We start from the raw sequence: 13,933 nt of genomic DNA on the forward strand, positions 1-13,933 counted from the left end.
ACTCTTGGCTTAAAAAACATTTACTTAATTTAACTACTTTGCCGTTATTTATCTATGACAAATTCCTCCTTTGATTCTCTAAAGCAGTGTGATTTCCTTCTAATATATTCTATTTTTTTCAGTTAACCTAACTTGGCTTCCCAAGTTAGGACAGGGAGGCCGGGCATGCTGCGATTCATGAGGTCACAAAGAGTCGGACACGACTGAGCGACTGATCTGATCTGATCTGATCTGAACTTGGCTTCCCAGGTAGCTAGCGCTAGTGGTAAAGAACCTGCCTGCCAATTAAGGAGACATAAGAGATGTGGGTTTGATCCCTGGGCTGAGAAGATCCTCTGGAGGAGGACATGGCAACCCACTCCAGTATTCTTGCCTGGGGAATCCCCATGGACAGAAGAGCCTGGCAGGTTACAGTACATAGGGTTGCAAAGAGTCAGACACAGCCGAAGTGACTTAGCAAGCAAACTTGGTTTCTAACTATAACCAAAGCAATGTAGAGTGACTAATGAATACCTACATCAATGAATACTTCTTCAGAAACCAACCTAGAAATACAAATATGCAACTTTTCCATAGTTATCATAGTTATGATATGCAGTCTCAGGCAGTTTGAATTCTTAAAGTGGTAATTTCCAAAATGGGATAGTCCCATGGCTGATTAAAACCAAACTGCAATCTCTAATGTGTTTTCAAAGTGCTCAGCTTCTATTCCAATTGTCTCTATAGATGTTTGGCGGGGGGAGGGGTGGGAATTGAGCTTAAAAGATCTTTTGAGTTCTGTTTAAAATTTTTTTTTCATTTTGGAAACTGTGATGTGATTAAAATAAAGCTTGATCTTCAGGCCTTGGGAACTCCTTGCATCTAGCACTTGTCACCAGCTGGGAGATGTTCTGCTTGGAGGGGCAGTTTCTTTCTTCTAAACTAAGGAATTTAATGGACACTATATTCTCAAGTCCCCACCCCTACACCATTCATAATCTTTCCTAAGAGATAAATGAACTCTAACTTCCATTACTCTAATTAGTGTTCTTATCAAGTCTGAATTTGACCCGCCAAGATTCACCCTGCAGAACAGCACATTTCCCTTCTGCTCGATGACAAGCCACTCAGGCAGGGAGCCCCGGAGAAGTTTCTTGGCAGGCCTTTTGACTTCTAGTTGTTTCCTAGAAGACTACTCAAAACCTCCACCCACAGCTTTGAATAGCATTTTTCAGAAATGAAGTCTTTATCCCTCAGCAGGAAACATTAGTCAAGGCAACTCACCAGGACTCAAGTTCAAGGCAAAGATGATTTTGATAGAAGGAAAATACTTTAACTTTAAAGGGGGAGGGGTGGTATTTAATTTTAACTTCTTGGCCACTCCATCCATTTATCTATGACTCTCAGTTGTTTATTCCTGGCTCTGCATGAAGACCTATAAGTACCTTGTTTAGACTACTTTAATCTGACATTCTCTCAGTAGAAATGTTGCCTTGTTCTTACAATAAATTCCACCCATTATCTTCCATACTTGCCATCAGTTGCCAAGGAAATTTTCTTCCTTGTATATATAGGAGAATTTTTTGTCTTTAAAAAACATCTCTTAGGGGGCAGTTGTATATTGCATTTCTCATTCTTATCAGGAAGTAGAAAGGAAAACATCATTTCTAATCTTGATGTAAAGACATTTCAGCCAAACGTGGAAGATGACATATCTTAAAACATGTTTTGCCACATGAGCTAAGACAGTGGTTTCTAAATGCTAGTTCATGGATTAGTTTGTATCAGAAATAATACAGCAGCTTCTCAGAGAAGCACAAATCCTTCCCCAATTGAATGAATCAGAATCATTTTAATAAAAACATATCCATTTAAGAGACTGAAGTAGAACTACACATGTTATACAAAAAAAGTGTCCAGGAAACAGTGGACAGGAAAAGCAAATTACAGAATGGTAGATATAGAATGGTCACATTTGTGGTGGGGGGGAGATATAAATATGCATACAGTTGTATTGGAGAAGGAAATGACAACCCACTCCAATATTCTTGCCTAGAAAATCTCATGATAGAGGAGCCTGGCAGGCTACAGTCCATGGGTTCACAAGAGTCAGACACGACTTAGTGCCTAAACCACCACCACCACCATGGTTGTATCAGGGCTACCCTGGTGTCTCAGACAGTAAAGAATCTGCCTGCAGTGCAGGATACTGGGGCTCAATCCCTAGGTTGGGAAGAGACCCTGGAGAAGGGAATGGTTACCCACTCCAGTATTCTTACCTAGAGAATTTCATCAATTAAGGAGCCTGGCAGTTACAGTCCATGGGGTCACAAAGACTCATACATGACTGAGTGACTAACACTTTCACTTTTTTTTTCACTTTTCATGGTTGCATTAAGTACCAAAGTTTTTGAAAGGCAATTAGTTCAGGTCAGTTCAGTCGCTCAGTCGTGTCTGACTCTCTGCGACCCCATGAACCGCAGCACGCCAGGCCTCCCTGTCCATCACCAACTCCCGGAGTTCACTCAGACTCACGTCCATTGAGGCAATACACAATAATATATTACGAACAGGAGTATTCTAAGAAGTTCAAAGTGGAGAAGAGGGGATTTACTTTTCACTTTTTACCCTTCTGCACTTTTTGAACTGTTTTTTTTTAAAGTACATGCTACATTTGTACTTGAAATTAATTAATTAGCAGTGAAAAATATGCTAAAAGTTTCCCAGGGCTTTCTAATCATCAACCAGTTTTAGGGACCATTGCACCAGGGAAATGAGATAAAAGTCCATTAATAAAATTTTTCAATTAAAGGAATTGCACTTTCTCTCAAAATGCAAGTTCTCCTAATTATGCCACAAGTACAAGGACTCAAAGCAATGTTGACACTTTCTAGCATTGGGTGCATGGAAAATAATAAAGGAAAATACATGATGGGGGAATAAACAACTTACATTGAAATTTGGAAGTGGAAACATTATAGCCCAAGGAGGAAAAAAAAGTCTTAAAACTACTACAGGGATGGAGAAGGGGAAAGAAAATTCCCATCCACCATCTTATATGCCACATACACAAAAACTGCTTTGTCTCTCTTTCTTTAATGAAAAGATCCATAAATCAAGCTAAAATGTTTACTGTTTTAGTTCCCTACTGAAAAGTCTGATTTTCAACAGCCAACATGTGCTGTACTTAGGTGTTCAGTCATGTCCAATTCTTTGCGACCCCATGGACTGTAGTCCACCAGGCTCCTCTGTCCATGGGGATTCTCCCGGCAAGAATACTAGACTGGGTTGCCATGCCCTCCTCCAGGGGATCTTCCCAAGCCAGGGATCGAACCCAGGTCTCCCTCATTGCAGGAGGATTCCTTACCATCTGAGCCACCAGGGAAACAGCCAACATATTATTGAGTGTTATTATTAAGAACTATAATCGTTTATCATTTTGATAGGTCCTAATGAAACAAAAGCAGAGACATTACTTTGCCAACAAAGGTCCGTCTAGTAAAGGCTATGGCTTTTCCAGTGGTCATGTATGGATGTGAGAGTTGGACTGTGAAGAAAGCTGAGTGCTGAAGAATTGATGCTTTTGAACTGTGGTGTTGGAGAAGACTCTTGAGAATCCCTTGGACTGCAAGGAGATCCAACCAGTCCATTCTGAAGGAGATCAGCCCTGGGATTTCTTTGGAAGGAATGATGCTAAAGCGGAAACTCCAGTACTTTGGCCACCTCATGCGAAGAGTTGACTCATTGGAAAAGACTCTGATGCTGAGAGGGATTGGGGGCAGGAGGAGAAGGGGACGACAGAGGATGAGATGGCTGGATGGCATCACTGACTCAATGGACGTGAGTCTGAGTGAACTCTGGGAGTTGGTGATGGACAGGGAGGCCTGGAGTGCTGCGATTCATGGGGTCACAAAGAATTGGACACGACTGAGCGACTGAACTGAACTGAATGAAACAGGCTGAGACAACCCTAAATGGAATATTTTTTAGTATACCTCAATGGTAAAATTCCACTGCTACTGCTAAGTCACTTCAGTCGTGTCCGACTCTGTGTGACCACATAGACGGCAGCCCACCAGGCTCCCCCGTCCCTGGGATTCTCCAGGCAAGAACACTGGAGTGGGTTGCCATTTCCTTCTCCAATGCATGAAAGTGAAAAGTGAAAGTGAAGTCACTCAGTTGTGTCCAACCCTCAGCGACCCCATGGACTGCAGCCTACCAGGCTCCTCCATCCCTGGGATTTTCCAGGCAAGAGTACTGGAGTGGGGTTCCATTGCCTTCTCCACTAGCCAAAGAACAAGAATCTTCTCCTCTTTAGCTTACAGCTTTGAGACACTAGCTTTAACACATTTTGCTTTCCTTTTCCCTCTTCCATACTGGACTCTTGGCTTAACACTCTGCCACAGCCATTTAGAGATCAAAGCCATTTTACCAGCTTGCAGCAGAAATCTCTGGACAGAAATTCCTACAGGTAGGTATCTAGAAAAATACAAATGATTGTCAACTCATTGTAGGCCCTTGTAAAACTTTGAGAAACCTCAATTAAAATAGAGCTGGGAGGCCAGAAGGGGGAGCTTTTATGCCCCACCAAGTAATAGAGCCTAACAGGAAGTAGAAAGACTCTTCCTTCTTGGAAATAGCTCAGCCACTGAGAGAATGTCATAACTCAGCCAATGAAAAGCACTATACTTCAAACTATCAGTTCCTCCAATCAATTCTTTGTTTACTCTAGCCCTCCCAACTTCCCCTCTTTAAAAGAGTTCTCCTCTTCTTGTTATGTGAGGACTTGCATATGGTTCACCATGGTTGCAGGTCTGTATTGCAATTCTTTGGTGATGCCCATGCCCCCCCCCCAAAAAAAATTTCTGCTGGAAAAATAACTGGCACACTGTTTTAGGTCAGTACCCTCCATTAGAAAAATAGGTGTACCAGTTCAACATTCAGAGTCCCAGTGGCCATACCTAGAATTTTGATTCAGTAAATTGGGTACTGGGTCCAGAAACCTGACTTTTAGCTAGTGAACAAGCAATTTTGATGCTCCTCATATGGGAACAATTGGAGACAATTTGGAGCCACCATATCATCTTTGCATGACTTCCCCCTAGACATGAGATAAACTGATGTACTTAAGCTACTAAATAGAGGTTTCTGTTATTTGTGGAAATCAATAGAATGTATTTCTTAGTAAGCCAATGTGGTACCCTGTGATATGATGATTTATAAGAAAATATGTATATACATATGGTCATTCAGGTGACAAATATAATTCTCATGAGTATTTGGTCTCCCTCCATGGTTTCCAAAACTTGGACCCTTCCTAAGAATTGGAAGTGATAAGGGTGTGTTTTGTTATGTGAAAGAGGTGACTTTTGGAAAGTACCCATAAATGGGGCTGGTTGCCATTGGAGCCAACTGTGTGATTAGAGTGTTGGGATTTTCAATCCTACCCTCCAACCTCCAGGGAGGGGAGAGTGGCTCAAGGTTGAATCAATGACCAATGAACAATGATTTAATCAACCATGCTCAGGTAATGAAACTTCATAAAAACTCTTTGAAGAACTTCCAAGTTGGAGGGCCTGAGAGAGGGGCGTACCTGGAGAGGGCATGGAAACTGGATACACACCTTGTTCTATACATCTCTTCATCTAGCTGTTCCTGAACTATATCCTTTTACCTTAAACCAGTGATTTAGGAATTAACATGTTTTTCTAAGTGCCCTGAGCCACTCTAGCAAGTTAACCAAACCTGAGATAGGAGTCATGAAAAGTTCTGATTTATAGCCAATTGGTCAGAAGTAGAGGTAACAACCCTGAAGATGGAGGGGATATGGACAGTCTTGTAGGACTGAACCTTTACTTGATCTGATGCTTTTTCCGGGTGGATAGTTCCAGAATTGAATTGCACTGTAGGATACAAGCTGATTTCTGGAGAATTCCTTGGTGCCATGAGGGAAAGCCCCACCCACACATTGGAAATCGAGTCTCAGAACCCAGTTTGATCCCTCACCCTCATTTAAGCATCATGCCTGCTGATCATCAGTTTCTCTAAAAACCTTCCTTTTCTTTTTTTCCAACCTTATTTCCAAAGACTCTTCATGCCTCACACCTTTTTTTTCGGCCACACCATGTGGCTGTGGGATCCTAGTTCCCCAACCAGGAATCAAGCCCATACCACCTGCATTTGAAATGCAGCGTCCCAACCATGGGACCTCCAGAGAAGACCCACATTTCACACTCTTAACTTTGAAAAGCTCTTCTTTCTAGCCCAAGAAGTTTTTCCTGTCTTTTAGTCACTGCTGCTGCTGCTAAGTGGCTTCAGTTGTGTCCGACTCTGTGCGACCCCATAGACGGCAGCCCACCAGGCTTCCCTGTCCCTGGGGTTCTCCAGGCAAGAACATTGGAGTGGGTTGCCATTTCCTTCTCCAATGCATGAAAGTAAAAAGTGAAAGTGAAGTCGCTCAGTCATATCCAACTCTTAGCGACCCCATGGACTGCAGCCCACCAGGCTCCTCCGTCCATGGGATTTTCCAGGCAAGAGTACTGGAATGGGGTGCCATTGCCTTCTCCACTTTTAGTCACTAGTATCTTTAAAATGTAATATGAGATGCCTACTTACAGGTTGCTTTACTATAAAACAAATACAGTGAAAGACAGGAAATCCTGGTGTGCTGCAGTCCATGGGGCTGCAAAGAGTTAGAGATGACTGAGTGACTGAACAACAGCAATAACATAATTTATCATAAATTGAAAAGAGATTTTTACAGACAGCTTCAAAATTGTTAAGCTTTTAGCAGTAATCAGTTTGTTCACTCATTAAGCAAATGCTGGTTGCATATATATTATATGTCAGAATGATATGCAAAGCACTGAAGGACATTCAAAGAAAATAAAATCCACCTTTTTCCCTGGAGTTAGAGGATAAAAGATATGCAAACCCGAAACAGTTATGAGAAGATAGCAGGTGATCAAGTGGTATTAAAAAAAAGAGATTTTACTAAAAATTTATTATCATTTGACTAAAGGCCTAAATGTAAGATCATACACTATAAGACTCCTAGAGGAAAACAGGCAGAACACTCTTTGACATAAATTGCAGCAATACTTTTGGGAATCCAACTCCTAGAGTAATGGAAATAAAAACAAAAATAAACAAATGGGACCTAATTAAACTTAAAAGCATTTTCACAGCAAAGGAAACCATAAACAAAACAAAAAGACAACCTACAGACTGGGAGAAAATATTTGCTAGTGATGCTAACAACAAGGGATTAATTTCCAAAATACACAAATGGTTCAAACAGCTTAATACCAAAAAAGTAAACAATCCAATCAAAAAATGGGCCAAAGGCCTAATTTGACATTTCTCCTAAGAAGATATACAGATGGCCAACAGTCACATGAAAAGATGCTCAATGATGCTAATTATTAGAGAAATGCAAATCAGCACCACAATGAGGTATGACATCACACCAATCAAAATGGCCATTGCTTAGAGGTCTACATGTAATGAATGTTGGAGAGGGTGTGGAGAAGAGAGAACCCTCCTACCCTGTTGGTGCGAATATAAATTGGTACAACAACTAGGGAGAATAGTATGAAGGTTCCTTAAAAAACAATGGAACTAATATATGATCCTGCAATCCCATTCCTAGGCATATATCTGGAGAAAACTTTAATTTGAAAGAATACAAGCCCCCCAATGTTCATTGCAGCACTATTTACAATAACCAATACTTGGCAGCAATCTAATGGTCCTTTGACAGAGTAAAGGATAAAGAGAATGTAGTACATATACATAAGGGAATATTGCTGCTGCTAAGTCGCTTCAGTCGTGTCCGACTCTGTGCGACCCCATAGACGGCAGCCCACCAGGCTCCCCCGTCCGTGGGATTCTCCAGGCAAGAACACTGGAGTGGGTTGCCATTTCCTTCTCCAGCGCATGAAAGTGAAAAGTGAAAGTGAAGTCGCTCAGTTGTGTCTGACTCTTTGTGACCCCATGGACTACAGCCCACCAGGCTCCTCCGTCCATGGATTTTCCAGGCAAGAGTACTGGAGTGGGGTGCCATTGCCTTCTCTGAATGGAATATTACTCAGCCATAAAAGAGAATGAAATAATGCCATTGTGGCAACATAAATCGACCTGGAAATCATCATATTAAATGAAGCTAGACAGAGAAAGACAAATAGTGTATAATATCACTTATATGTGGAATCTAAAGAAAGATACACATGAACTTGTTCACAAAACAGAAATAGACTCTCACAGAAAACAAACTTATGGTTACCAAAGGGAATATGAAGGCTGGTGGGTAGAGATAAATTAGGAGTTTGGGATTAACATACACACACTACTATATATAATGTAGAGGACTTCCCAGGTGGTGTAGGGGTAAAGAATCCACTGGTGCAGAAGTGAGAGACTTGGGTTTGATCCTTGGGTCAGGAAGATCCCCAGGAGTAGGAAATGGCAACCCACTCCAATAATTTTGCCTGGAAAATTCCGTGGACAGAGGAGCCTGGTGGGCTAGTCCATAGGGTCACAAAGAGTTGGACACAAGTAAGCACACACATATATAAAATAGGTAAACAACAGGGATCCACTGTAAAGCACAGGGACCTAAACTCAATCGCTTGTTAACCTATAACGGAAAAGACTCTGAAAGAGGATACATATGTGTGTATATATACATATACATATATACAAATAACTTTGCTGTACACCTGAAACTAATACAACATTCAAAATTAACTATACTTTGATTTTTAAAAGTCATTTTACAAAAGGAAAAAAAAATTAAAACATAGGATGGAAATTGCACTGGCAAGAACAATTTTCTAGACAATTTTTTAAAATAAAATGTTTGCTTTAGCAAATCAAGTTTTGCAGACAAATTTTTTTCAAGGACAAATAGTCTGTTTTGGAACAAGGAGAGTTATTTATAAAAAAGAGAAAGGATCAGAAAGTATTTGCAAAAGAAAGTAAATGTTTCCATGTGCATCCATCAGTTCCCAATGTCTCTTTATTGGTTTCTCAAGGGACCCATTAAGTCCTCAAGTAAATAGGAAGCTCAAATTTAAATCTTTCCTGTAAGCTAGAATTGCAAAATGGTGATGGGAATGACCTCCTTATTATACCCTGTTCGTGTGTTGACTATGTACCCTCATCGATGAGAATGTGGTTGCATTGGAATGCAAAGATGGGTGCTTCCTCCATCAAGTCCCCACTGTGTAAGTTTGGTGCCTCCTTCAATCTGGACCAAGAGATATCCTTTTGAATTAAATTACCAAGAAACAAAGTATTTGAAAGCAAATAAAAGGCAGAGAAATTAATATAGAAATAAAGCTGTGCAATTATTATCAGATAAAAATGGAAAAAGAACCCAAGAAAAAATTTTCATGCTCTGTTTCACTATACATTCATGTATTCCCTTTATCATGTCATGCAACCACACCTAGAAGCTATAGGTTTAGAGTAACAGAAATGTGAGATAATCAAGGATCCAAGAACTCTACTTTGCAAAAGGTCACTTTCCTGAAGCAGTAGAAAGCATATGGTCTTTTGTTAAATAAATATTTTTTAAATGACTGTATCAAATGCACGGCATCACTTATCAGCCATACTTCTCCCATTGTAAAATAATTTCATTTGTCCTTGAAAAAAATTAAAATATCAAATTTAGAGTTGAAATTGACAGCTTCACAAATTTCTTCATTTCTTCCACAAATGCCAATAATAAATACCCTTGAGTACAAGAAGGAAATAGTGTTGTATAGATTTCTTGACGATATCTCCTGAACTTCTCAGAACATCCTAATGTCAAGTATTTTGTACCACACCTCATCCATATTCCTGGACTAGTCTAACCAAGCATCTTTGTAATGGACATCCATTGTTTTTTTTCTACTTAGGTCTCCTGCTTTGCAAGAACTTCTACCCTCTTTCCAACCAGGTGTCTTTGTTAGTGGTTTCCAACTAGAATAACAGGAATAGGTATAAGACCCTTAAAAACATCAAAGATCATTATGTCCTCTTGATTTATTGACCTCTATAGTATCACAAAATTAACTTTATCTAAAAAAAATTAACTTTATCTATCCTGGTAATCCTGTATACAGGTCAGGAAGCAACAGCTAGAACTGGACATGGAACAACAGACTGGTTCCAAATAGGAAAAGGAGTACAGCAAGGCTGTATATTGTCACCCTGCTTATTTAACTTATATGCAGAGTACATCTTGAGAAACGCTGGGCTGGAGGAAGCACAAGATGGAATCAAGATTGCCGGGAGAAATATCAATAACCTCAGATACGCAGATGACACCACCCTTATGGCAGAAAGTGAAGAGGAACTAAAAAGCCTCTTGATGAAAGTGAAAGAGGAGAGTGAAAAAGTTGGCTTAAAGCTCAACATTCAGAAAACTAAGATCATGGCATCCAGTCCCATCACTTCATGGCAAATAGATGGGGAAACAGAGGAAACAGTGGCTGACTTTATTTTTCTGGGCTCCAAAATCACTGCAGATGGTGATTGTAGTCATGAAATTAAAAGACACTTGCTCCTTGGAAGGACAGTTATGACCAACTTAGACAGCACATTAAAAAGCAGAGACATTACTTTACCAATAAACGTCCGTCTTGTCAAGGCTATGATTTTTCCAGTAGTCATGTATGGATGTGAGAGTTGGACTATACAGAAAGCTGAGCACCGAAAAATTGATACTTTTCAACTGTGGTGTTGGAGAAGTCTCTTGAGAGTTCCTTGGACAGCAAGGAGATCCAACCAGTCCATCCTAAAGGAGATTAGTCCTGGGTGTTCATTGAAGGGACTGATGTTGAAGCTGAAACTCCAATACTTTGGCCACCTGATGTGGAGAGCTGACTCATTTGAAAAGATTGAGGGCAGGAGGAGAAGGGGACGACAGAGGATGAGATTGTTGGATGGCATCACCGACACAATGGACATGGGTTTGGGTGGACTCCGGGAGTTGGTGATGGAGAGTGAGGCCTGGCGTGCTGTGGTTCATGGGGTTGCAAAGAGTCAGACACGACTGAGCGAGTGAACTGAACTGATCCTGGTAATACAATCTTCGCTTAGAAATCTACTTGGTAGGGAATCCTTAACAATAAACTGATACAAAGTTTTGCACATCAGAGTTTTTTTGACTTAAGGATTTCAGGATTTTGAGGGAGAATAATGTTAAAAATAAATATTAGATCTTTTTCCTTCCCTATCCTAAAGTTGTGGTCAATATCAAAAGGCATTTTCGTGAAAAGATGGCCGTGGGTATTTTCACTGGCTGTCATTTTCCCTCACTGAGAGGTGTAAGACTTAAATCTTTTGGATGATCATAATTTCTCATGGCCTCACCGTATACGGTCATTAAATATTTGGAAGGCTTTTTATCTGGATCTTGGCTACATTCCAATGGTAAATTATATACTGCTTCTTGAAATATTAAAAAAAAAAAACTCTACTTTTGTAAAAATTTTGGTAAAACACACATAAAATGTACTACCGTAACAATTTTTAATTGTACAGTTGAGTTGTCATTATTATTTAGTCACTAAGCTGTGTCTGACTGTTTGCAACCCCACGGACTATAGCCTGCTGGGCTCCTCTGTCCATGGGATTTCCCAGGAAAGAATACTGAAGTGGGTTGCCATTTCCTTCTCCAGGGGATCTTCCTAACCCAGGGATCAAACCTGTGTCTCCTACACTGCAGGCAGATCTTTTACTACTGAGCCACCTGGGAAGCCCATAGCACTGAGTAGTGTTAAGTACATTCCCGTTGTTATGAAATCAATCTCCAGAACTTTTTCATCTTATGAAACTATACCCATGAGACAACAGCTTCCTATTTGCCCCTCTCAAGCCCCTGGCAACCACCACTCTGCTTTCTGCTTCTATGAGTTCTCCTTCCCTTTGGTTTTCAAACCACAATTTATCTCATCAATATCAAAATAATAAATTTTCTATAAAAATTCAGACATTTTGGAAATGTATAAATGTAGAAAATCGAGTTGCTCCCATTCCCAATCCTGTAGCCCAGAGATAACAATTATTAATGGTTCTGTGTAGATGGAGCTGTGCTTTTACTCTATGCCTCTATTTAGGAAAGGATGGAGATGCTAGATGTTTGGGGGAAGCTGGGTAAAGTATACAAAGGAACTCTGTGCCATTCTTTCCAGCTTTTTATAATTCATAAATAAGTTCAAAGTATAAAGTTACTTTTAAGAAGAAATTGATGTACACACACAAGCATTGGTACATATTTGTATGTGAACACATAAAAGGGATACACAACCAACTGAAAACACAGATTGACTCTGAGAAAGGGAATTACATTTCTAGGGAACACAGAAAGACTTCTCTTTGTATATATTTTTGTTCTTTATGACATTCAAATACAAAAAAATACACCTTTCGAGTTTCCCTGGTGGTCCACTGGTGAAGAACTTGCCTTGCAGTACAAGGAACACAGATTCAATCCCTGGTCTGGGAAGACTCCACATGCCTCAGATACAACTAAGCCCGTGCACCAAACTCTGAGCTCATGCTCTAGAGCTTGTGTTCCCCAACAAGAGAAGCCACTGCAATGAAAAGCCTGCGCACCACGACAAAAGTAGCCCCTGCTCGCTGCAACTAGAGAAAGCCTGCGTCAACGATGAAGACCCACCACAGCCAAAAAATAAATAAATAAATACGTATTTTTTTTAAATACATCTTTCAAATAAGGTTTTCCATGACGAAAATGAAGGAAGAGAAGTAAAATATCACAAATGAAGAAAAGTTTCAGCCCTGGGTTTTTCAGAATACGATTAATTCTGAATGAATGAATTCAGAAGCAATGAAAACAGCGCTTCTTCCTTTTAGAGTTCAGAAAAGAAACACCTACCTTCTCTAGTGTTTGCTTTGCTGTTTCTTTTAAACTTGCTTGCTGAAACTAGCATTTTTACAGCAACAGAGTAAAAAGGAGTACCTAGAACCAGATAAATGTTAAAGAAATTTACAGTCAATATCATCAGCAAAATCTAAAAATAAATTTTTGTGCTTTCTAGGGATACTGAGAATTGTTTAACTTTTTTCTCTAGATTTTGTTACAGTAGTTCAGGGTAGGCATTGATGATTGTTCTGAAATTGTTTTCTAGTTTTTTAAGCATAGTAGATTCATATTCATCTCCTTAATTACATAGACTGAAAATGAAAGTGTTAGTCACTCAGTCGTATCTCTTTTCGACCCCATGAACTATAATCCACCAGGCTCCTTTATCCATGGAATTCTCCAGGTAAGAATACTGGAGTGGGTAGCCATTCCCTTCTCCAGGGAATAGACTAGTATGTTTCAAAAGCAAGAAATCTATAGTATTTAGAAGTAGGAGATACTTTTGAAATTGACAGTAATCTCAAGAATTGAGGAGGAGGGTAATGAACATATTTTTCAAGTTAAAAATTATCATAGAGACTAATGTTTCCTTTTTCTGGCTGAACTTTTAAAAATTAACTTTCCTTTCATTTCTTACCTACCTTTAAAAGATTGTTTACAGTAAGTCATCCTGGAACAGTTCCCATCACTGAGTCTATAAGTTGAAATTAATTCATTCCAACAATCAAAAGCAGCATATGTTGGTTGCTATTTTCTAAAGAAAATTAAAAGAAAGCTGCTGGCAGCAGAGAGTATTTCTTAATAAATAAGTAACAACATCTCAAGGAGTCAGAAGAAGTGGTGCAGCCTAGTAGATTTGAGAGTTAGTTTTTTGTCTTTTTACATTTTAAAGCCCTGCATGCATACTAAGTCGCTTCAGTTGTGTCCAACTCTTTGTGACCCTATGGACCGTAGATTGCCAGGCTCCTCTGTCCATGGGATTCTCCAGACAAGAATATTAGAGTGGGTTAAAACCCAGAAGTAAATGTTTGGACACTTACATGGGTTTCTTGTAAAGTTAGTCTATGTTAG

General features: G+C 39.8%; 1 protein-coding gene across 1 annotated transcript in view; it reads right to left on the reverse strand.

Moving 5' to 3' along the window:
* The window catches only part of LOC104998297 (chromosome unknown open reading frame, human C12orf75), a 72,614-nt gene extending 59,014 nt beyond the window's left edge, over positions 1 to 13,600 (reverse strand). Inside the window, exons 1-2 of the mRNA XM_010853389.1 lie at positions 13,504 to 13,600; positions 12,875 to 12,958 (exon numbers count right to left, since the gene is read on the reverse strand). Of these exons, the coding sequence (XP_010851691.1) occupies positions 12,875 to 12,958; positions 13,504 to 13,531 (112 nt within the window). The 5' untranslated portion in view covers positions 13,532 to 13,600. The remainder of the gene's footprint in view (positions 1 to 12,874; positions 12,959 to 13,503) is intronic.
* Between the last annotated feature and the right edge of the window lie 333 nt (positions 13,601 to 13,933).

The sequence above is a fragment of the Bison bison genome, unplaced genomic scaffold, assembly GCF_000754665.1.
Source record: "Bison bison bison isolate TAMUID 2011002044 unplaced genomic scaffold, Bison_UMD1.0 scf7180017864327, whole genome shotgun sequence".
NCBI lineage: Eukaryota > Metazoa > Chordata > Mammalia > Artiodactyla > Bovidae > Bison > Bison bison.